Consider the following 21,940-nt stretch of genomic DNA (forward strand, 5'->3'; position numbering starts at 1 on the left):
TGGTGTGGAACGCGTCGTGGCTTATGGCAGTAGGGTTTTGTCTCCGGCGGAACAGAGATACTGCGTCATGCGTCGGGAACTCTTGGCTATTGTATTTTTTATGCAACAGTATCGCCCATACCTGTACGGTCGGCATTTCACTGTCCGTACGGACCATGCGGCATTACAATATGCCTTGCGGGTGACACAGCCTTCGGGGCAATTGTCCCGATGGCTCGAAATCCTTCAGGATTATGATTTCACGACCACATATCGGAAGGGTGCTCGGCACACTAATGCGGATGCGCTGTCTCGCCTGCCGCCCGCCTCAGATTGCGCTTGTCTCAGGGGATCGGGGCGTTGTAAGCCGCCAGAGGATAGCCCCCCCTTAGATATCCCGGTTCTCGCTGCTGCCACTGAGGACCCCTTGCCTGAGGGTCCTGTCGGGGAGGGAGGTGCGGACTCCTTGCTGGGGTTGTCCGTTGCGGAATGGGGGCGCCTCCAGATGGAGGACGCATCCCTCCTCGCGTTGCGTCGTCGCGCAGGGGGTTCCGTGCGGGGGGTCGCGGGGATTGATTCGTACGGGCTGCTCCAGGGGCTCCTAATGCATTGGGATGGGAGGGCCTGCCGTCACAGGCTTGTGGTGCCATCCGCTTTGCGGGGTAAGGCCGTTTGGGCCGCACACGAGCGACTTTTGCACCTGGGGACCCACAAGACCCTTGCCGTGCTCCAGCTGGATTTCTTCTGGCCGGGTATGGCAAGGGATGTGGATGACCTCCTGGGTGCATGCACTCAGTGCGCCCAACGAAAACCACCAGCGAAAGGCGCCTGCCCACCGCTACAATCTATCACGGTCTCTCGGGTTAACGAACTCGTCGCACTCGATATATTGGGGCCCTTCCCTGCGACCCCTAGGGGTAACAAGTACCTGCTGGTTGGCGTGGAATATTTCACCCGATGGCCTATGGCATGGCCTCTTGCTAACCAGTCAGCAGCAGCCGTTGCCGAGGCCTTTGTCCAGGGCTATGTCCTCGACAAGGGTGCTCCCGAACGGCTGCTGACTGACCAAGGGAAGAACTTCTCTGGCGTCCTTCTGCACGAGGTGTGTGCGCTTCTTGGTACGAAAAAGATTCGCACTTCCCCCTATCACCCACAAACCGATGGCATGGTGGAGCGGCTGCATAGGACGCTCACATCTATGTTGTGTCACCAGGTGTGTGACTCCCAGACCGATTGGGACCTTCACATTCCGGGGGTTTTGGCCGCCTATAGAATGGCTCCTCACGCGGCAACCGGCTTCTCGCCGTTCTTTTTGATGTACGGTCGCGACGTTGACCCACCAATTGCGAATCAGCTCCGCGTCTCGGAAACCAGCAGAAAATCGAAATTGGCCGACCACGTTAAATTTAATATCCTGAGGTTGACCGAGGCGCGGGAGGCAGCGGCCCAAAACTCTTCCTCTCGGCAGAAGGCCAACGAGAGGTTGCGATCGCGCCAATCACGCACACATGCGTGGAAGCCAGGCGATCAAGCCTGGCTGCACTGCCCTCAGGTGCCGTTGGCGACCTCGGCGAAATTGTTGCGGCCTTGGAGGGGCCCTGTGGTTATTGTGAAGGTTATGCGGCCGCAGTGCGTTCGTATCCAGTGGGGGAAACGCCGCTGGTACGTACACCCCTCGCGTCTGAAGCCGTTTGTGGCGCCGCGCATCCCTCCACCACATTACACAGGCCGAGCATGTGATGTCTCCGCTGACTCCCGGACGGCGTCTTCGTCACCTGCCCTTGATGCTTCACTAACTGTTCCACCTTCAGGCGCCTCAAGAATGACGGCTTCCAGCGCGCCTGCGCCACCCGGTGGGGACGGAGTTTGCCCTTCCGGGGTGACGGAAGACGGTGCACCTGCACAGCCGGTGCCCACTGCCGGGCCGACCGGACCCTCCCCCTACGATGGACCCGCAAATCGGACTCGCGCCAAAATGCGCCGCTTGTTGTAAAAATGGTTCTTGTTACTCTTGTTGTTCACTGTTAAGTTTTCTTGCTGCGTTGATGGGGGGGGCGGGTACAATGTATATGTGTATATAGTGTAATTTTGTATAGGTGGGTTGGGTTATTTATTGGGGTGTTCGTTCTTATGAGGCACGCACGGGTGGGGGTTTGTTGTGTTTATTGTTCGAGTATTGTTGCAGCCGGGACGGCTGCGGGTTACACGGGAGGGGGTGATGTAGGGGTGCTATGGGGAATAAACACATGACACGGGAAGGTGTGGTTCACCCACACCTTGGTGGCTACAACAACGTCCGCTAAGGCTCCAGTGGGTATAAAGTGCGGGGAGCCAGGGAGCTCGGGGCAGAGTGTGGGGCCCGAGGCTGAAGCAACCAGTGAAGAAAGAAGGCCAGCTAGGTGAGACCCTGGAACTCCTGTGACCGCTGCCCTTTTCAGGGCCGGCACAGCAAGCCAGTGGTGCGGCCCCAGAGCCCCAGAGTCAGAGTCCTTCTAAGGGCCGGTCTGGTCGGCGGGGTGCCGAGATCTGTGCCTAACCAGGGCCGGATCTGATAGCCTCCCTTAGAGCCCTACCAGGAGGAACTGGGAGCCTAGAGCTTAGGCTAGAGAGCCTGGGGTGTGTTCCTGAGTTATACGGGTGGAGGGGCCGCTACCCCTTCTAGTGTAACCCTTGTTAAGGTTTAAATAAATAGTGCTGCTTCTATTCTGCCGTCTCCGTGTCCTGGAACCCACTACACAGTCACGAAAGCTTTAAATCGAAATTTAGAATGAACACTTGTCTGATTTTGTGTGTACATGCATCACTTTATTTTTTATAAGGGTCAAACATTGAATAAGTGATGTTAGGACAAAGTGCACGTGTTTTTGGAAGTAACCTGTACAGAGAACTCAGGTGAGACCCGTTGTTCTTGTGATACAGGTCAAAGGGTACTTTTGTGTTTCAGGAAGCATCTGGAGCAACTCATTGTCTTTGACATAGGAAGCACACTCGGATCATTCATCAGTTACAAGGAATACCACCTTAAAGTTACACGTAGAGGAGATACATTCTCTACAACACGAATTATAATTTTGTCTTACGTGTTGACGCAGATTTTGTCGAACTTGGACTAGAAATGCTCCTTGCTGATTAACGTCTGGATGTTCACAACCATGGCTTGAAGCAAGCCCCACTGCTGTTGAGACATTGTCCACCAAAACCGGTCCACAGGTGGCTTGCACACAGTGTACACACACACACAGTGTACACACACAGTGTACACACACATAGTGTACACACACACAGTGTATATACACAGTGTACACACACAGTGTACACACACAGTGTACACACACATAGTGTACACACACACAGTGTACACACACACACAGTGTACACACACAGTGTCCACCAAAACCGGTCCACAGTTGGCTTGCACTGAAGCAATGCTGCAGTAATTATGGACTCGCACGAAGGCCGTGGGATTTATATTTCGTGTTCAACATTCCTTTGTTTAGTGGGAGAGACCGATTAAATTAAAGACCTCTTGTCTGCTGATCTTGTTCATATCTGCGTACATCGATATCCCACATTGCTTGCACGTACACACCACACGCAATTAAATCAATAAAAATAAGAACGACTTCCAGGCATTGCGAAGATCGAGGAATCTCTTTCAATGGAGCGAGTTCAGTGTGTTCGATTCAACATCTCTCTGTCTCTGTCCGTCTGTGTCATCTGTTTGCCTCTGTGTTTCTCTCTGCCTGTGTCTCTCTGTCGTCTCTGTGTTCCTCTTGTCTGTGTCTGTCCGCCTGTCTTGTCTGTGTGTGTCTCTCTATCAGCGTCTATCCAACCGTATTCAACGACTGTCAGTAGCAACACGCGCCCGGTCAACTTCCACGGCCCACGAATCAAACTTGTTTATCTGTAACTTTTGCACCGTACGTAGCCAACCGTGTTAATCCATGGGTCTCTGTGTGTGTGTACATAACTTCTTTCGCACCATACCTAGCCAACCGTGATAATCTATGGGTCTCTGTGTGAGTCTCTGTGTGTGTATCTGGAACTTATTTCGCACGGTACGTAACCGAACCTGCCCAGGAGGAGCGGCTGGTATCTGTGGAGCTGTGGGCTGGGTAAATCTGTGAGCAGGAGAGAGAGACAAGATCCCAAGCATTCACTACGTTATAAACAACATTTGCACTCAAGTCGCTTGCCTTATTGCCTCAGCAACTCGGTGTTTCGTATCGAACCTCATCTCAAACAATGGAAGGGCGCCCCCTAGTGGCAGCTGCCCCTGTGTGGCACAAGGTGGCCCTGCACCGGCCTGCACGTGACATGAGTCTGTCGGTAGGGGGCGATCATTGACGCGTCATCTCCCTTGTGGAGTTTCTGGATAGTGTTACTGGAATTGCCACAATTTTGACACCAACATGCAATGTGCGTTGTGAGTGACACAGTGGTTTGACATCCGCTGTTAAGCAGACTGCACAGAGGATGTACTTTCTACGGCAGCTGAAGAAATTCAACCTGCCAAAGACAATGATGGTGCAATTCTATAAAGCGATCATTGAATCCATCCTCACATCCTCCATAACCGTCTGGTACGCTGCTGCCACTGCCAAGGGCAAGAGCAGACTGCAGCGTATCATCCACACTGCTGAGAAGGTAATTGCCTGCAATCTACCAACCCTCGAGGACCTGCACACGACAAGGACCATGAGGCGAGCGAGGAAGATTGAGGCCGATTCCTCCCACCCTGGACACTCTCTGTTTCAGCTACTCCCCTCCGGCAGAAGGCTTCGGTCCATCAGGACCAAAACCTCACGCCATAAAAACAGCTTCTTCCCATCTGCTGCTGGCCTGTTAAACAAGGCCAAGGGCTAACACTGTTTTTAACATTTTATCTACATGATGAAACCTTGCTGATATTAACTATGTTAACCTATTTGTATTTTTTATTTTTAAATTACTTAAAGCTATTTTATATTCGATATTTATTCAATTTTATATACTTTCAGCCCCTTGGTGTTAGTTAGACTTTTAACCCTTATTATAGTAAGACTTGTTTAAAACTTATTTAAGATTTTAGATTCCTATATGTTGAATGTATGCACCATCCTGCCAAAGTAAATTCCGTGTTGGTGTGAACTTTCATGGCGAATAAAACCCTTTCTGATTCATAGACTACAATGTTATCTCAATAGGAATCGATTCTAAACGCTCTCCTTTTCTAACATAATCGATTCTCATGGTAGGTATCCCAATGGGATTCGATTCTATGCGCTTTAAATCACTAGCTAGATCGATTCCTATGTTATTAGAACAAATCGCCATAATCAATTCCCATGTTATCGAAAATGTATTCGATTCCATTTTACACTCACGACCAACGTCAATTCCAATGCAGTCCCAATAGGGATCGATGCCATCGGCTACATTTTTGACCACTATCGATTCGCATTTGTTATCCCCATAGGAATCGATCCAATTTTTTTTATTTAACCTTGAATCGATTTCCTCAGCACGTGACTTGGGTGAGGCGGGCGCTTGGCTGCGTGTGGGGTTAATGGCGATGTCGAAACTCTACAAACTTGGCCTACTCTTCCCCTTCATCCTGCCTCTCCTCCTCCTCCACCACCTCGTCACGTGCAGCAGCCACGGTGAGCAGAGCCCGAGGTGGTCGATAAATCGGGTGCCAGGTTGTGATTGTGTGGAGCGTGGTGGTGCAGTGGTTAGCGCACTGTGTAAGTGTGAGTGGGGAGTGGTGGTGCAGGGGTTAGCGCACTGTGTGTGAGTGTGTGGGGAGTGGTGGTGCAGTGGTTAGCGCACTGTGTGTGGGGAGTGGTGGTGCAGTGGTTAACGCACTGTGTGTGTGGGGAGTGGTGGTGCAGTGGTTAACGCACTGTGTGTATGTGAGTGGGGAGTGGTGGTGCAGTGGTTAGCGCACTGTGTGTGTGTGAGTGGGGAGTGGTGGTGCAGTGGTTAGCGCACTGTGTGGGTGTGAGTGGGGAGTGGTGGTGCAGTGGTTAACGCACTGTGTGTGTGGAGTGGTGGTGCAGTGGTTAGCACACTGTGTGTAAGTGTGTGGGGAGTGGTGGTGCAGTGGTTAACGCACTGTGTGTGAGTGAGGAGTGGTGGTGCAGTGGTTAGCGCACTCTTGAGTGTTTTTTCCCCATCTGCCCAGCTCCGCTGTTCCCACTGAATGTTCGTTTGGAGTCTCGAGACCTCCTGGCGACCCTTTGCTGGGACCCCGTTGAAGCGGCTCCCAGTGGGGATGGAGGGGATAGACCCCCACTTGTTGATCCTTTAACCATCAACTCGACCACCACGACCACGACCAACTCAACGTTCCTGAATGTTACATACAGAGTTCAGAGCAAACTGTGAGATGCTCACTCACTCAGCCACTCACTCACCAACCCACTCACCCACTCACTAACCCACTCACTTACCCACTCACTCACCAACCCACTCACCCACTCACCAACCCACTCACCCACTCACTCACTCACCAACTCACTCACTCAGCCACTCACTCACCAACCCACTCACTCACCCACTCACTCACCAACCCACTCACCCACTCACTCACCAACCAACTTACCCACTCACCCACTCACTCACCAACCCACTCACCCACCCACTCACTCACCAACCCACTCACCAACCCACTCACTCACCAAACCACTCACTCACCCACTCAATCACCCACTCACCCATTCACCCACTCACTCACCAACCCATTCACCCACTCACCAACCCACTCACCCACTCACTCACCAACCCACTCACCCACCAACCCACTCACACACACACCCATTCACCCACTCACTCACCAACCCACTCACCCACCAACCCACTCACTCACACACACACACGTCTCTCTCACCCACTGGCTCCTCACCACCCTCACCACTCCTCCCTGTGTCTCTGTCTGCGCAGCTTCAGACGAGCCCGCTGGCAGACCGTCTGCGCTGCAACAACGGAGACACGGTGCGACGTCTCCTCGGCGCTGGACGATCCCGGTGACCGCTACCTCCTCCGTGTGAGATTCTCCTTCTCATCCTCGCCGTCACGATCCTCACCCTGGGTCGCGGTTGTGGTCCTGCCCTTGATGGAAAGTGAGTGGCACGAGATTGTACATATGCCTGTGTCTCTGTGTGTGTGTCTCTCTCTCTGTGTCTCTGTGTGTGTGTCTCTCTCTGTGTCTGTGTGTGTGTGTCTCTCTGTGTCTCTCTCTCTCTGTGTCTCTGTGTGTGTGTGTCTCTCTGTGTCTCTCTCTGTGTCTCTCTTTGTCCGTGTCTGTCTGGTGCTCACTAACAGCACTTGCCCCAATGGTATTTTTCAGGCTACACGGAGGATCTTTGTCATCTTTGTCTGTGTGTGTCGCTGTGTATGTCTATGACTCTTTCTGCCTGTGTGTGTGTCTTCGGCTCACAAGGGGAGATCACACAAACTCCACTCACTCTGTAGGACAGGGGGAGATCACACAAACTCCACTCACTCACTCTGTAGCACAGGGGGAGATCACACAAACTCCACTCACTCACTCTGTAGGACAGGGGGAGATCACACAAACTCCACTCACTCACTCTGTAGCACAGGGGGAGATCACACAAACTCCACTCACTCACTCTGTAGGACAGGGGGAGATCACACAAACTCCACTCACTCTGTAGGACAGGGGGAGATCACACAAACTCCACTCACTCACTCTGTAGCACAGGGGGAGATCACACAAACTCCACTCACTCACTCTGTAGGACAGGGGGAGATCATACAAACTCCACTCACTCATTCACTCACTGTAGGACAGGGAGAGATCACACAAACTCCACTCACTCTGTAGGAGAGGGGGAGATCACACAAACTCCACTCACTCTGTAGGACAGGGGGAGATCACACAAACTCCACTCACTCTGTAGGACAGGGGGAGATCACACAAACTCCACTCATTCACTCTGTAGGACAGGGAGAGATCACACAAACTCCACTCACTCACTCTGTAGGACAGGGGGAGATCACACAAACTCCACTCACTCTGTAGGACAGGGGGAGATCACACAAACTCCACTCACTCTGTAGGACAGGGGGAGATCACACGAACTCCACTCACTCACTCTATAGAACAGGGGGAGATCACACAAACTCCACTCACTCTGTAGGACAGGGGGAGATCACACAAACTCCACTCACTCACTCTGTAGCACAGGGGGAGATCACACAAACTCCACTCACTCTGTAGGACAGGGGGAGATCACACAAACTCCACTCACTCACTCTGTAGCACAGGGGGAGATCACACAAACTCAACTCACTCACTCTGTAGGACAGGGGGAGATCATACAAACTCCACTCACTCATTCACTCACTGTAGGACAGGGAGAGATCACACAAACTCCACTCACTCTGTAGGAGAGGGGGAGATCACACAAACTCCACTCACTCTGTAGGACAGGGGGAGATCACACAAACTCCACTCACTCTGTAGGACAGGGGGAGATCACACAAACTCCACTCATTCACTCTGTAGGACAGGGAGAGATCACACAAACTCCACTCACTCACTCTGTAGGACAGGGGGAGATCACACAAACTCCACTCACTCTGTAGGACAGGGGGAGATCACACAAACTCCACTCACTCTGTAGGACAGGGGGAGATCACACGAACTCCACTCACTCACTCTATAGAACAGGGGGAGATCACACAAACTCCACTCACTCTGTAGGACAGGGGGAGATCACACAAACTCCACTCACTCTGTAGAACAGGGGGAGATCATACAAACTCCACTCACTCACTCTGTTGGACAGGGGGAGATCACACAAACTCCACTCACACACTCTGTAGGACAGGGGGAGATCACACAAACTCCACTCACTCACTCTGTAGGACAGGGGGAGATCACACAAACTCCACTCACTCACTCTGTAGGACAGGGGGAGATCACACAAACTCCACTCACTCACTCTGTAGGACAGGGGGAGATCACACAAACTCCACTCACTCTGTAGGACAGGGGGAGATCACACAAACTCCACTCACTCTGTAGAACAGGGGGAGATCACACAAACTCCACACACTCACTCTGTAGGACAGGGGGAGATCACACAAACTCCACTCGCTCTGTAGGAAAGGGGGAGATCACACAAACTCCACTCACACACTCTGTAGGACAGGGGGAGATCACACAAACTCCACTCACACACTCTGTAGAACAGGGGGAGATCGCACAAACTCCACTCACTCTGTAGGACAGGGGGAGATCACACAAACTCCACACACTCTGTAGGACAGGGGGAGATCACACAAACTCCACTCACACTGTAGAACAGGGGGAGATCACACAAACTCCACACACTCTGTAGGACAGGGGGAGATCACACAAACTCCACTCACACACTGTAGAACAGGGAGAGATCACACAAACTCCACTCACTCACTCTGTAGGACAGGGGGAGATCACATAAACTCCACTCACTCTGTAGGACAGGGGGAGATCACACAAACTCCACTCACTCTATAAAACAGGGGGAGATCACACGAAGTCCATTCACTCACTCTGTAGGACAGGGGGTGATCATACAAACTCCACTCACTCACTCTGTAGGACAGGGGGAGATCACACAAACTCCACTCACACACTCTGTAGAACAGGGGGAGATCACACAAACTCCACTTACTCTGTAGAACAGGGGGTGATCATACAAACTCCACTCACTCTGTTGAACAAGGGGAGATCACACAAACTCCACTCACTCTGTAGGACAGGGGGAGATCACACAAAGTCCACTCACTCACTCTGTAAGAAAGGGAGAGATCACACAAACTCCACTCACACACTCTGTAGAACAGGGGGAGATCACACAAACTCCACTCACTCACTCTGTAGGACAGGGGGAGATCACACAAACTCCACTCACTCACTCTGTAGAACAGGGGGAGATCACACAAACTCCACTCACTCTGTAGAACAGGGGGAGATCACACAAACTCCACTCACTCTGTAGGACAGGGGGAGATCACACAAACTCCACTCACTCACTCTGTAGCACAGGGGGAGATCACACAAACTCCACTCACTCACTCTGTAGGACAGGGGGAGATCACACAAACTCCACTCACTCACTCTGTAGGGCAGGGAGAGATCACACAAACTCCATTCGCTCACTCTGTAGAACAGGGGGAGATCACACAAACTCCACTCACACTGTAGAACAGGGGGAGATCACACAAACTCCACTCACTCTGTAGGACAGCGAGAGATCACACAAACTCCACTCACTCTGTAGAACAGGGGGAGATCACACAAACTCCACTCACTCTGTAGAACGGGGAGATCATACAAACTCCACTCACACTCACTCTGTAGAACAGGGGGAGATCACACAAACGCCACTCACTCACTCTGTAGGACAGGGGGAGATCACACAAACTCCACACACTCTGTAGGACAGGGGGAGATCACACCAACTCCACTCACACACTCTGTAGAACAGGGGGAGATCACACAAACTCCACACACTCTGTAGGACAGGGGGAGATCACACAAACTCCACTCACACGCTCTGTAGGACAGGGGGAGATCACACAAACTCCACTCACTCACTCACTCTGTAGGACAGGGAGAGATCACACAAACATCCCTCGCCATGACCCCCCCTCTCCCGTGTCTCAGCTGTGCTCAGCGCTCCGTCGTTCACCCTGAGGCTCGACAAACTGACGCGGGGGGAGGAGGAGGAGGAGGGCGATGGTGGTGAGGATGAGGATGAGGAGTGCGGTGTTGTGGGTGACGATGAAGACAACGACGATGATGGCTACAGCGACAACGACGACGGCGATGACGATGACCGTGACGGCGGTGACGATGACCGCCGTGATGACGGTGGTCCTGGGGTGGCTGGGGAGTTGGAGGCGGTGGTCGACGGAGAGCCGGAGGTGCGGAAGCTGTCGTTGTTGGTCTCCGTCGGGCGGGGGTGGAGGGCGCTGGTGTCGCACGACGTGAAGTTCCACCATCAGGTTGACATTTCGACAAGAGGCGGCGTTCAACTCACGGTGAGAGATTGCGGGAGTTGTGACGGGGGTCGGGAGGTTGTGGCGGGAGATGTGCGTGGTTGAGTGGGTGGGTGGCGATGCTGCTACTGATGATGATGATACTACCAATGACACTACTACTGATGATGCTACTACTACTGATGATGATGCTGTTTCTGCTACTACTACTGCTGCTACTACTGATGATGATGATGCTTACTGCCAGGAGCGCTTCATCGGATGCCGGTACCAACACCGAATGATGCTTCTGCCGGGACGCGAGGATGAGTACTGCGTCCGCGTGAGAATGGTAGCCGACTTGCCACGGTGGAAGGCAGGGGAGTGGTCTCCACTGTCGTGTGTCTCCGTCCCTCCACCACACAGCACCGTGGGTGAGTGGGTGGCTGGGTGAATGAGTGAGAGGTATTTTTGTGCGTGTGAAGTGGGTCTCTGTGTGAGTAGTCTTGTGGATCTCTATGAGTGGTCTATGGGTCTCTGTGTGAGTAGTCTTGTGGGTCTCTGAGTGGTCTATGGGACTCTGCGTGAGTAGTCTATGAGTTTCTATGAGTAGTCTATGGATTTCGATTTAAAGCTTTCGTGACTGCAAGGATTCATCTTTGGTTCTTTCGGTAAAGTCACCACGTAGAATGAGAATAAAATAAATTGATAAAATAAAATAACACAATAATATTCTCACGACGTTTCGGCCACAACACAAGCGGCCTTCATCAGGTGAAGGGACGAGACTGTCTGGAGGACAGCGCTGGAGCGAACACGAGGACAGCGCTGGAGCGAACACAGCCACGCTCAGACCAGCGCTGTTCTCCAGACAGTCTCGTCCCTTCACCTGATGATGGCCGCTTGTGTTGTGGCCGATACGTCGTAAGAATATTATTGTGTTATTTTATCAATTTATTATTTTATTCTCATTCTACGTGACTTTATCGAAATTACCAAAGAGGATAGTCTATGGGTCTCTATGAGTACTCTATGGATCTCTGCGTGAGTAGTCTTGTCGGTCTCTAAGTCGTCTATGGGACTCTGCGTGAGTAGTCTATGGGTCTCTATGAGTAGTCTATGGGTCTCTGTGAGTAGTCTATGGGTGTCTGTGTGAGTAGTTTATGGGTCTCTATGAGTAGTCTATGGGTCTCTATGAGTAGTCTATGGGTCTCTATGAGTAGTCTATGGGTCTCTGTGTTGTCTTCCCACCCAGTCCCTCGTGTGGGTGTCGACACGGACGGCCAGGTCACGGCGGTGGTCGGCCAGAAGGTGGCGCTGCTGCGCTGCGTTCTGTGGGGTGCGGCCGTGGTGGTGGTGCAGGCCAACTGGCTGAAGGCCTCCCGTGGCAACGTCTGGGCGGGGGCCAATTTGGCCGCACTCAGCCCGCTGCACGGCACGGCGTACTCCAACTCGTCCCTCGCGGGCCGACTGCGGTTCCGCGTTGGGGGGCCTCCCGGCGATGTCTCGCTGGAGCTGCTGGACGTGCGGGCTGGCGACGGGGGCCTCTTCCTCTGCCACGTGGCCACCTTTCCCCACGACAACTTCGAGGGGAGGGTCAACCTCTCTGTCATCGGTGAGGATTGACACTGCCCCACGCAGAGACCCATAGACTCATCATGCAGAGACCCATAGACTACTCACGCAGACACCCATAGACTACTCACACAGAGACCCATAGACTACTCACACAGAAACCCATAGACTACTCACACAGACACCCATAGACTACTCACACAGACACCCATAGACTACTCACACAGAGATCCATAGACTACTCACACAGACACCCATAGACTACTCACACAGAGACCCATAGACTACTCACACAGACACCCATAGACTACTCACACAGACACCCATAGACTACTCACACAGAGACCCATAGACTCACACAGACACCCATAGACTACTCACACAGACACCCATAGACTACTCACACAGAGACCCATAGACTATTCACACAGACACCCATAGACTACTCACACAGAGACCCATAGACTACTCACACAGACACCCATAGACTACTCACACAGACACCCATAGACTACTCACACAGAGACCCATAGACTCACACAGACACCCATAGACTACTCACACAGACACCCATAGACTACTCACACAGAGACCCATAGACTACTCACACAGACACCCATAGACTACTCACACAGAGACCCATAGACTACTCACACAGAGACCCATAGACTCACACAGAGACCCATAGACTACTCACACAGACACCCATAGAATATTTACACAGAGACCCATAGACTACTCACACAGACACCCATAGACTACTCACACAGACACCCATAGACTACTCACAAAGAGACCCATAGGCTACTTACACAGAGACCCATAGACTACTCACACAGACACTCATAGACTACTCACACAGAGACCCATAGATTACTCACACAGAGACCCATAGACTCATCACACAGACACCCATAGACTACTCACACAGAGACCCATAGACTCATCACACAGAGACCCATAGACTCACACTGAGACCCATAGACTACTCACACAGACACCCATAGACTACTCACACAGTCACCCATAGACTACTCACACAGAGACCCATAGACTCATCACACAGACACCCATAGACTACTCACACAGAGACCCATAGACTCACACTGAGACCCATAGACTACTCACACAGACACCCATAGACTACTCACACAGACACCCATAGACTACTCACACAGAGACCCATAGACTCATCACACAGACACCCATAGACTACTCACACAGAGACCCATAGACTCACACTGAGACCCATAGACTACTCACACAGACACCCATAGACTACTCACACAGACACCCATAGACTACTCACACAGAGACCCATAGACTCATCACACAGACACCCATAGACTACTCACACAGAGACCCATAGACTCATCACACAGAGACCCATAGACTCACACAGAGACCCATAGACTCACACAGACACCCATAGACTACTCACACAGAGACCCATGGACTCATCACACAGACACCATAGACTACTCACTCAGAGACCCATAGACTCATCACACAGACACCCATAGACTACTCACACAGAGACCCATAGACTACTCACACAGAGACCCATAGACTCATCACACAGACACCCATAGACTACTCACACAGAGACCCATAGACTCATCACACAGACACCCATAGACTACTCACACAGAGACCCATAGACTCATCACACAGATACCCATAGACTACTCACACAGAGACCCATAGACTCATCACACAGATACCCATAGACTACTCACACAGAGACCCATAGACTACTCACACAGACACCCATAGACTACTCACACAGACACCCATAGACTACTCACACAGACACCCATAGACTACTCACACAGACACCCATATACTACTCACACAGACACCCATAGACTACTCACACAGAGACCCATAGACTACTCACACAGAGACCCATAGACTCGTCACACAGACACCCATAGACTACTCACACAGAGACCCATAGACTCATCACACAGACACCCATAGACTACTCACACAGAGAGCCATAGACTCACACAGAGACCCATAGACTCATCACACCGAGACCCATAGACTACTCACATAGAGACCCATAGACTACTCACACAGAGACCCATAGACTCACCACACAGACACCCATAGACTACTCACACAGAGACCCATAGACTACTCACACAGAGACCCATAGACTCATCACACAGACACCCATAGACTGACACAGAGACCCATAGACTACTCACACAGAGACCCATAGACTCACACAGACACCCATAGACTCACACAGAGACCCATAGACTACTCACACAGAGACCCATAGACTCACACAGAGACCCATAGACTCATCACACAGACACCCATAGACTACTCACACAGACACCCATAGACTACTCACACAGAGACCCATAGACTACTCACAGAGAGACCCATAGACTCACACAGAAACCCATAGACTCATCACACAGCCACCCATAGACTACTCACACAGAGACCCATAGACTCACACAGAGACCTATAGACTCATCACACCGAGACCCATAGACTACTCACACAGAGACCCATAGACTCACATGGAGACCCAAAGCTCATTATCTTCTGCAGATGTAGATGCCACTGGTTCTTCACGCTCTGCAGATGTAGATGCCACTGGTTCTTCACGTTCTGCAGATGTAGATGCCACTGGTTCTTCACGCTCTGCAGATGTAGATGCCACTGGTTCTTCACGTTCTACAGATGTAGATGCCGCTGGTTCTTCACGCTCTGCAGATGTAGATGCCGCTGATTCTTCACGTTCTGCAGATGTAGATGCCACTGGTTCTTCACGCTCTGCAGATGTAGATGCCACTGGTTCTTCACGTTCTGCAGATGTAGATGCCACTGGTTCTTCACGTTCTGCAGATGTAGATCCCACTGGTTCTTCACGCTCTGCAGATGTAGATGCCACTGGTTCTTCACGTTCTGCAGATGTAGATCCCACTGGTTCTTCACGCTCTGCAGATGTAGATGCCACTGGTTCTTCACGTTCTGCAGATGTAGATGCCACTGGTTCTTCACGTTCTGCAGATGGAGATGCCACTGGTTATTGACGTTCTCTTCACGTTCTGCAGATGTAGATGCCACTGGTTCTTCACGCTCTGCAGATGTAGATGCCACTGGTTCTTCACGCTCTGCAGATGTAGATGCCACTGGTTCTTCACGTTCAGCAGATGTAGATGCCACTGGTTCTTTACGTGCTACAGATGTAGATACCACTGGTTCTTCACGTTCTGCAGATGTAGATGCCACTGGTTCTTCACGTTCTGCAGATGTAGATCCCACTGGTTCTTCACGCTCTGCAGATGTAGATGCCACTGGTTCTTCACGTTCTGCAGATGTAGATGCCACTGGTTCTTCACGTTCTGCAGATGGAGATGCCACTGGTTATTGACGTTCTCTTCACGTTCTGCAGATGTAGATGCCACTGGTTCTTCACGCTCTGCAGATGTAGATGCCACTGGTTCTTCACGCTCTGCAGATGTAGATGCCACTGGTTCTTCACGTTCAGCAGATGTAGATGCCACTGGTTCTTTACGTGCTACAGATGTACATGTCACTGTTTTTTCGTATTCTGTTGATATTAATGTCACTGGTTCTTCTCGTTTTGCAGATGTAGATGCCACTGGTTCTTCACCTTTTGGAGATGTAGATGCCACTGGTTCTTCACCTTCTGGAGATGTAGATGCCACTGGTTCTTCACGTTCTACAGATGTAGATGCCACTGGTTCTTCACGCTCTGCAGATGTAGATGCCACTGGTTCTTCACGTTCTACAGATGTAAATGCCACTGGTTCTTCACGTTCTACAGATGTAGATGCCACCACCACCGTCTGTTGCACGCCGGTTGAACTCACGACTTTCGGTCCGAACAGGCAACTGGACACACGAACAGGTTTGTTCGCATCTCTGAATGTTGCATGTGTGTGTGTCCGTGCACGAGTGTGTGTTGGTTTGTGTGTGTGTGTGTGTTGGTGCGTGTGTGCGTGTCCGTGTGTGTGTCCGTGTGTGTGTGCATGCATGTCTGTTCGTGTGCGTGTCTGTGTGTGCGTGTGTGTGCGTGTGCGTGTCTGTCCGTGTGCGTGTGCATGCATGTGTGTGTGTGTGCGTGTGTGTCCGTGTGCGTGTGTGTGTGTTCGTGTGTGTGTGTTGGTGCGTGTGTGTACATGTGTGTGTGTTGGTGCGTGTGTGCGTGTCCGTGTGTGTGTGTGTGTGCATGCATGTCTGTTCGTGTGTGTGTGCGTGTCTGTCCGTGTGCGTGTGCATGCATGTGTGTGTGTGTGCGTGTGTCTGTGTGTGTGTGTGCGTGTGTGTTCGTGTGTGTGTGTCCGTGTGTGTATTGCGTGTGCGTGTGTGTGTGTCCCTGTTCTGGCCACCCATCCCCTCGTTTGTCACAATCACGGCCTTCACAGCTGCTGATACTCGCTAACAGCACCCGCCCCGACAGTCCGCCGGGGCCTTCACGGGGGAACTTTGTCTCCGTCCGTCCCTCCATCTCGCTCCCTCGACCCGCAACGCCCGGGTGCGAGCGCCGCGAGCCTCAAAGCGCACCTAGCCTGGCGCGTGTGGTCATCGCGGCGGTTGTCGTCGTACTACGGCGGCACGCTGACGCCACGCGGGGGACCGTTTGGCCACGCAGAGAATTCTGCGGCGGCAGCGGCGGCGGGCCGGGCCAGCTGGGCCGCTCCGGCCGCGATCCTCGCCGTGTCCCTCGCCCTGGTGGCCACGCTGCTGCTGCTCTACCGCCACCGCCGTCAGCGTCAGCGTCGTCACGAGCCCTGGGGCCCCTCGTGAGTCGCCCGCTTCTCTCGGACGTCGGGCGGACGTCGGCGGTGCCCGCGGGGTCGTCTGTGTGACGACCTGCCGCTGTGCCCCCCCCCCACCACTACCCCACCACCCCCCCACTACCCACATGCGTGCAGGGAGGATCCCCCCACGCTCCCCAAGGCACCGCAGAGAAACGCTGCGGGCGACCGTGGCTCCGTGAGTGGCACACCGCCAGGACACAGAGGCCCAGTCCATCCGTGTCTCTCTCCGTATTCTGTGTAGTGTGTAGTGTAGTGTATAGTAGTGTAGTGTATAGTAGTGTAGTGTAGTGTATAGTGTAGTATATAGTAGTGTAGTGTATATACAGAGACACAGTTAGACTCGACCTAAAGCTTTCGTGACTGCAGGAATTCATTTTCTTTGGGTCTTTCGGTAAAGTTGTGCCCACTTTGTTTATGACCCTTGGGCTACACCCAACTTTAAAACTTTAAAACAGCCTGCTGCTTCAGCAGCTTTCATCCCCCTCTTTTCTCCTCCTGATGACGATTGCCAAAATAATACCCACAGACTCACCACACAGAGACCCACAGACTCACCGCACAGAGACCCATAGACTCACCACACAGAGACCCACAGACTCACACAGAGACCCACAGACTCACCACACAGAGACCCACAGACTCACCACACAGAGACCCATAGACTCACCACACAGAGAGACCCACAGACTCACCACACAGAGACCCATAGACTCACCACAGAGAGACCCACAGACTCACCACACAGAGACCCATAGACTCACCACACAGAGACCCACAGACTCACACAGAGACCCACAGACTCACCACACAGAGACCCACAGACTCACCACACAGAGACCCATAGACTCACCACACAGAGAGACCCACAGACTCACCACACAGAGACCCACAGACTCACCACACAGCGACCCACAGACTCACCACACAGAGACGCATAGACTCACCACACAGAGACCCACAGACTCACCATACAGAGACCCATAGACTCACCACACACAGAGACCCACAGACTCACCACACAGAGACCCATAGACTCACCACACAGAGACCCACAGACTCACCATACAGAGACCCACAGACTCACCACACACAGAGACCCACAGATTCACCACACACTGTGCGTGTTGTGGGGATGCTCCGTGTGTAGTTGCTAACGCTAGAGAGTGGCAACAAGGCGGATGAAGGGCTGCACGAGTTGCCACCGCAGCCTCAGCACCAAGACAGCGGAGCTGGAAGCTACGACTACGCGGTGAGGAGGGGTGGGTGGTGAGTGAGCGGTGAGCGAGCGGTGAGCGGTGAGCGAGCGAGCGGTGAGCGGTGAGCGAGCGAGCGGTGAGCGAGTGTCCGCCCACATCACCGATGCTCCTGCTTAGGCTGAGTGAGCGATCCGCTTCTGGCCACCCCAGGGGGGGGTGGGTGGGGTCGGTCACCGTCTCTCTAATTTATTCCGACCCCCGCAGGTTTTCAAAGACGAAGATGACGACGAGGCGAGGGAGGAAGATTTTTGAGAAGCGGCTCGGGGTGGGGGGGGGGAGGAGCGAGAGTGCTCCACCTTGCCGTGCTCCACCTTGCCGTGCTCCACCTTGCCGCGCCCCATCTTGCCGTGGTTGCCGGGGCAACGCCGGGGCTTGTCGCTTCGCGAGCGGGTGAACCCCCCCCGAAAGAACCAAGAAGATTTGTTGTTGTTGTTTGATCCCAACTGAATTTCGATTTAAAGCTTTCGTGACTGCAATGATTCATCTTGTTTGGTTCTTTCGGTAAAGTCACGTAGAATGAGAATAAAATAATAAATTGATAAAATAAAATAACACAATAATATTCTCACGACGTTTCGGCCACAACACAAGCGGCCTTCATCAGGTGAAGGGGCGAGACTGTCTGGTAGGACAGCGCTGGAGTGAAAGAGCCACGTTCAGATCACGGCCTTTAAGCTGTGTGAGAGGAACAAAGCGCCTTGACAAAGGAATTAGCATATAATTTAGCATTGAAATGGCTGAATGATTAGCTTGTGGCTGGTCACAGAAATAGCTATGTTAAAAGTTAAAGCATACACATCCGCAGAGGCACCCATTGTTAAAGGAATTAGCATAGAATTTAGCATTGAAATAGCTAAGTTAAGGCATACACATCCACAGAGGCACCCCTTGACAATGGAATTAGCATAGAATTTAGCATTGAAATAGCTGAGTGATTAGCTTGTAGCTGCTACAGAAACAGCTACGTTAAAGTCAGAGCATACACATTCACCGAGGCACTTAGTACAAATCAAACAGGAGAATTTAGCATTGAAATAACTAGGCGAATTTAGCATTGAAATAACTGAGTGATTAGCTAGTGACTGGTCACAGAAATGACTACACATCTGAGCTATTCACAGTACTATATAGTGAACCAATACAAACTAAAATATAAATGACCTTCATGTTATCAATAAACTCTATATTCTCCAATCAGCTAAGCTACCAACAATAAGTCGTTATATATCACAATGCTATATGGCGAAAAAATGGGTGGATTCTTACCCTCAAATTTCAGCACCACGGATAGCTACGGGCCCCATTCAGACGGACGAGTTCGTCCATGGTCGGAACAGAGGAGGGGGAGAGAGACAGCTGCGAGGCCCTAGTATACTCCATGTTGTAAAACTATACCATTAACCGTGGTGTGAGAGGAATTAAGAGGCAATGCTGGCGAAAGAGCTGCGGTCTGAAGGTCATCGTAAAAATACAATTAATTAAGAACAGAAATGATTTAAAACATCTTTCCAGTGGTTACTAAGCCTGAATCCATCTTCTCGGTTGAAATTGTCTCTGTGCTTGTATATGTGAATGGCCTCATGAACGAATCTCTCATGGTAGCCGGTTGGTTTGCAAAGAACCTCCGTCTTGGAGAAGTCAATGTCATGTGAGCCCACTGAATTATAACAGTGATCTGCCACGGCAGAGGAGTTCGCCCTACCGTGTTTCAAGTCTGCTTTATGTTCGCGGATGCGGTCCGAGATATGTCTTTTGGTTTCTCCAATGTAGCTACTACCACAGAGGCACTTTAGTTTGTAAACGCCCGGGTACTGTATGTCTGGAACAGCATCTTTTACAGATGGAACTAAATCACGGATTTTATGTACTGTGTTGAACCATCACCTTACCCTACATTGCAGGGGTCACTAAAAAGATCTCCAAAATCCTGAATAAACACAAGATCCAGGTCCGATTCAACACAGTACATAAAATCCGTGATTTAGTTCCATCTGTAAAAGATGCTGTTCCAGATGATCCCAACTGAGCGATGTTTTTCAGCATTGGGGGATATTTGCCTCGTGCCGGTTACAATCGGTGCCCCGAGTTTGGCTTTTCACTTTTTTTGGGGGGTGGGAATTTTGTTTTACGAGCTCTCTGTTACCGGACGCAGTTTTTTGTTATTTTATTTTAGTCTTCGCGACGGTCTCTCACCTCCCAGCGCTTTCCCCCGGCGTTGGTGTGCCGCTGGACGGGAGGCGACTGGGCGTGGTGCCAGGGAGCCAGGTGAGAGGGGGGTGGGGGGGTGGGGGGAGAATTTAAATTCGCCTTCGCGTGGCCGGGGGTCAACGAGCGGCGAAATCGGCACGGTCCGTCACGACGTCCGGCACCGAGAGGGAGTTCCGCGTGTTTATATTATTGTTTTACCGGGGCGACAAGCGGCGTCACGATGGCGCGTACAACGCCGTGAGCCTTCGTGCGCCACGTCAGCGTCCCGGTTTTTTTATTTCTCCCCGAACCCGGCCAGTTTCATCGGCCGCTCCCACGACGCCGCGGCACTTTCGTAGTTTGACGCTGTTGGTTTTCGGCGAGCCGATATCAGCCGGGTTAGATTGTGTGAATGAATAAATGCACAAATGTGGCTGTCGCCTGACGAAGCTGGTTGTTGTGATTGCTGGCGAAATGTCACGGTGTCCAGAGTGCAAATGTTGTTGCTTGGCTCGCTAACCCACCAGTGTGATGTGCTAGTGTACTACACTACACTATACACTACACTATACATTACACTATACACTACACTATACAATACACTGTACACTACACACTACACTATACACTACTATACACTACACGATACACTGCACTATACACTACACCAGTGGTTCTTAACCTTGTTGGAGGTACCGAACCCCACCAGTTTCATATGCGCATTCACCGAACCCCTCTTTAGTGAAAAATAAAATGTGATTTTTTTTCAAATTCAAGACATAGATATGTTTTTTACTGGTACACAAAATGAGCCGTGCATGAACATTACCTTGTTCAAAGAATAAAACCAACACAATGCATAAACTCACAACAAATTACATACCTGGAAATCAATGTGACTTCTGCTGTTGCCTTTGAGAGATCAGTTCAGATATGCGTGGCTTCACCTTGGCAAGTGCCACTCTCATGTCATTTTCACAGCAAAGTCTGTTCCTTTTCTTCGTTTTTATGTCCAGCATCCTCGAAAAGGATTGCTCACAAAGATATGTTGTAACAAATGGTATAAAAAAATCCAGGGCTTTCTTAGCAATAACTGGATACTTGTTCATTTGTCGACACCAAAACGTTGAGAGCGTTGTTGTTCTGAAGAGT

The 21,940-nt window shown here is 51.4% G+C and overlaps 1 protein-coding gene across 2 annotated transcripts; it reads left to right on the forward strand.

Moving 5' to 3' along the window:
* The first annotated feature begins 5,479 nt into the window (after window positions 1–5,479).
* LOC142908931 (uncharacterized) lies at window positions 5,480–21,233 on the forward strand. Of its 2 annotated transcripts, none has more exons than XM_076059603.1 (11): window positions 5,480–5,621; window positions 6,146–6,344; window positions 6,904–7,082; window positions 10,643–11,019; window positions 11,225–11,390; window positions 12,212–12,571; window positions 16,151–16,432; window positions 16,985–17,327; window positions 17,460–17,520; window positions 18,493–18,594; window positions 18,806–21,233. In XM_076059603.1, exons 1-11 carry the CDS (start codon window positions 5,528–5,530, stop codon window positions 18,851–18,853), a joined length of 2,211 nt encoding a protein of 736 aa, XP_075915718.1. In that variant the 5' UTR covers window positions 5,480–5,527; the 3' UTR covers window positions 18,854–21,233. The 2 variants fall into 2 exon arrangements, with proteins under 2 accessions (XP_075915718.1, XP_075915719.1); XM_076059604.1 differs by having other exon boundaries at window positions 17,177–17,327.
* The last annotated feature ends 707 nt before the right edge of the window (window positions 21,234–21,940 follow it).

The sequence above is a fragment of the Petromyzon marinus genome, unplaced genomic scaffold (genome assembly GCF_048934315.1).
Source record: "Petromyzon marinus isolate PM22_M1 ecotype Great Lakes invasive population unplaced genomic scaffold, UKy_Petmar_22M1.pri1.0 PM_G_Scaffold_11, whole genome shotgun sequence".
Classification (NCBI taxonomy): Eukaryota; Metazoa; Chordata; class Hyperoartia; order Petromyzontiformes; family Petromyzontidae; genus Petromyzon; species Petromyzon marinus.

Excerpts from the sequence above, each read along its gene's own strand:
- LOC142908931 (XM_076059603.1), top strand. The coding sequence starts at position 5,528 with ATGGCGATGTCGAAACTCTACAAACTTGGCCTACTCTTCCCCTTCATC. Across the intron at positions 12,572-16,150 it reads GGTCAACCTCTCTGTCATCG|ATGTAGATGCCACTGGTTCT; the intron begins GTGAGGATTGAC and ends CTCGTTTTGCAG. Across the intron at positions 17,328-17,459 it reads CACGAGCCCTGGGGCCCCTC|GGAGGATCCCCCCACGCTCC; the intron begins GTGAGTCGCCCG and ends ACATGCGTGCAG.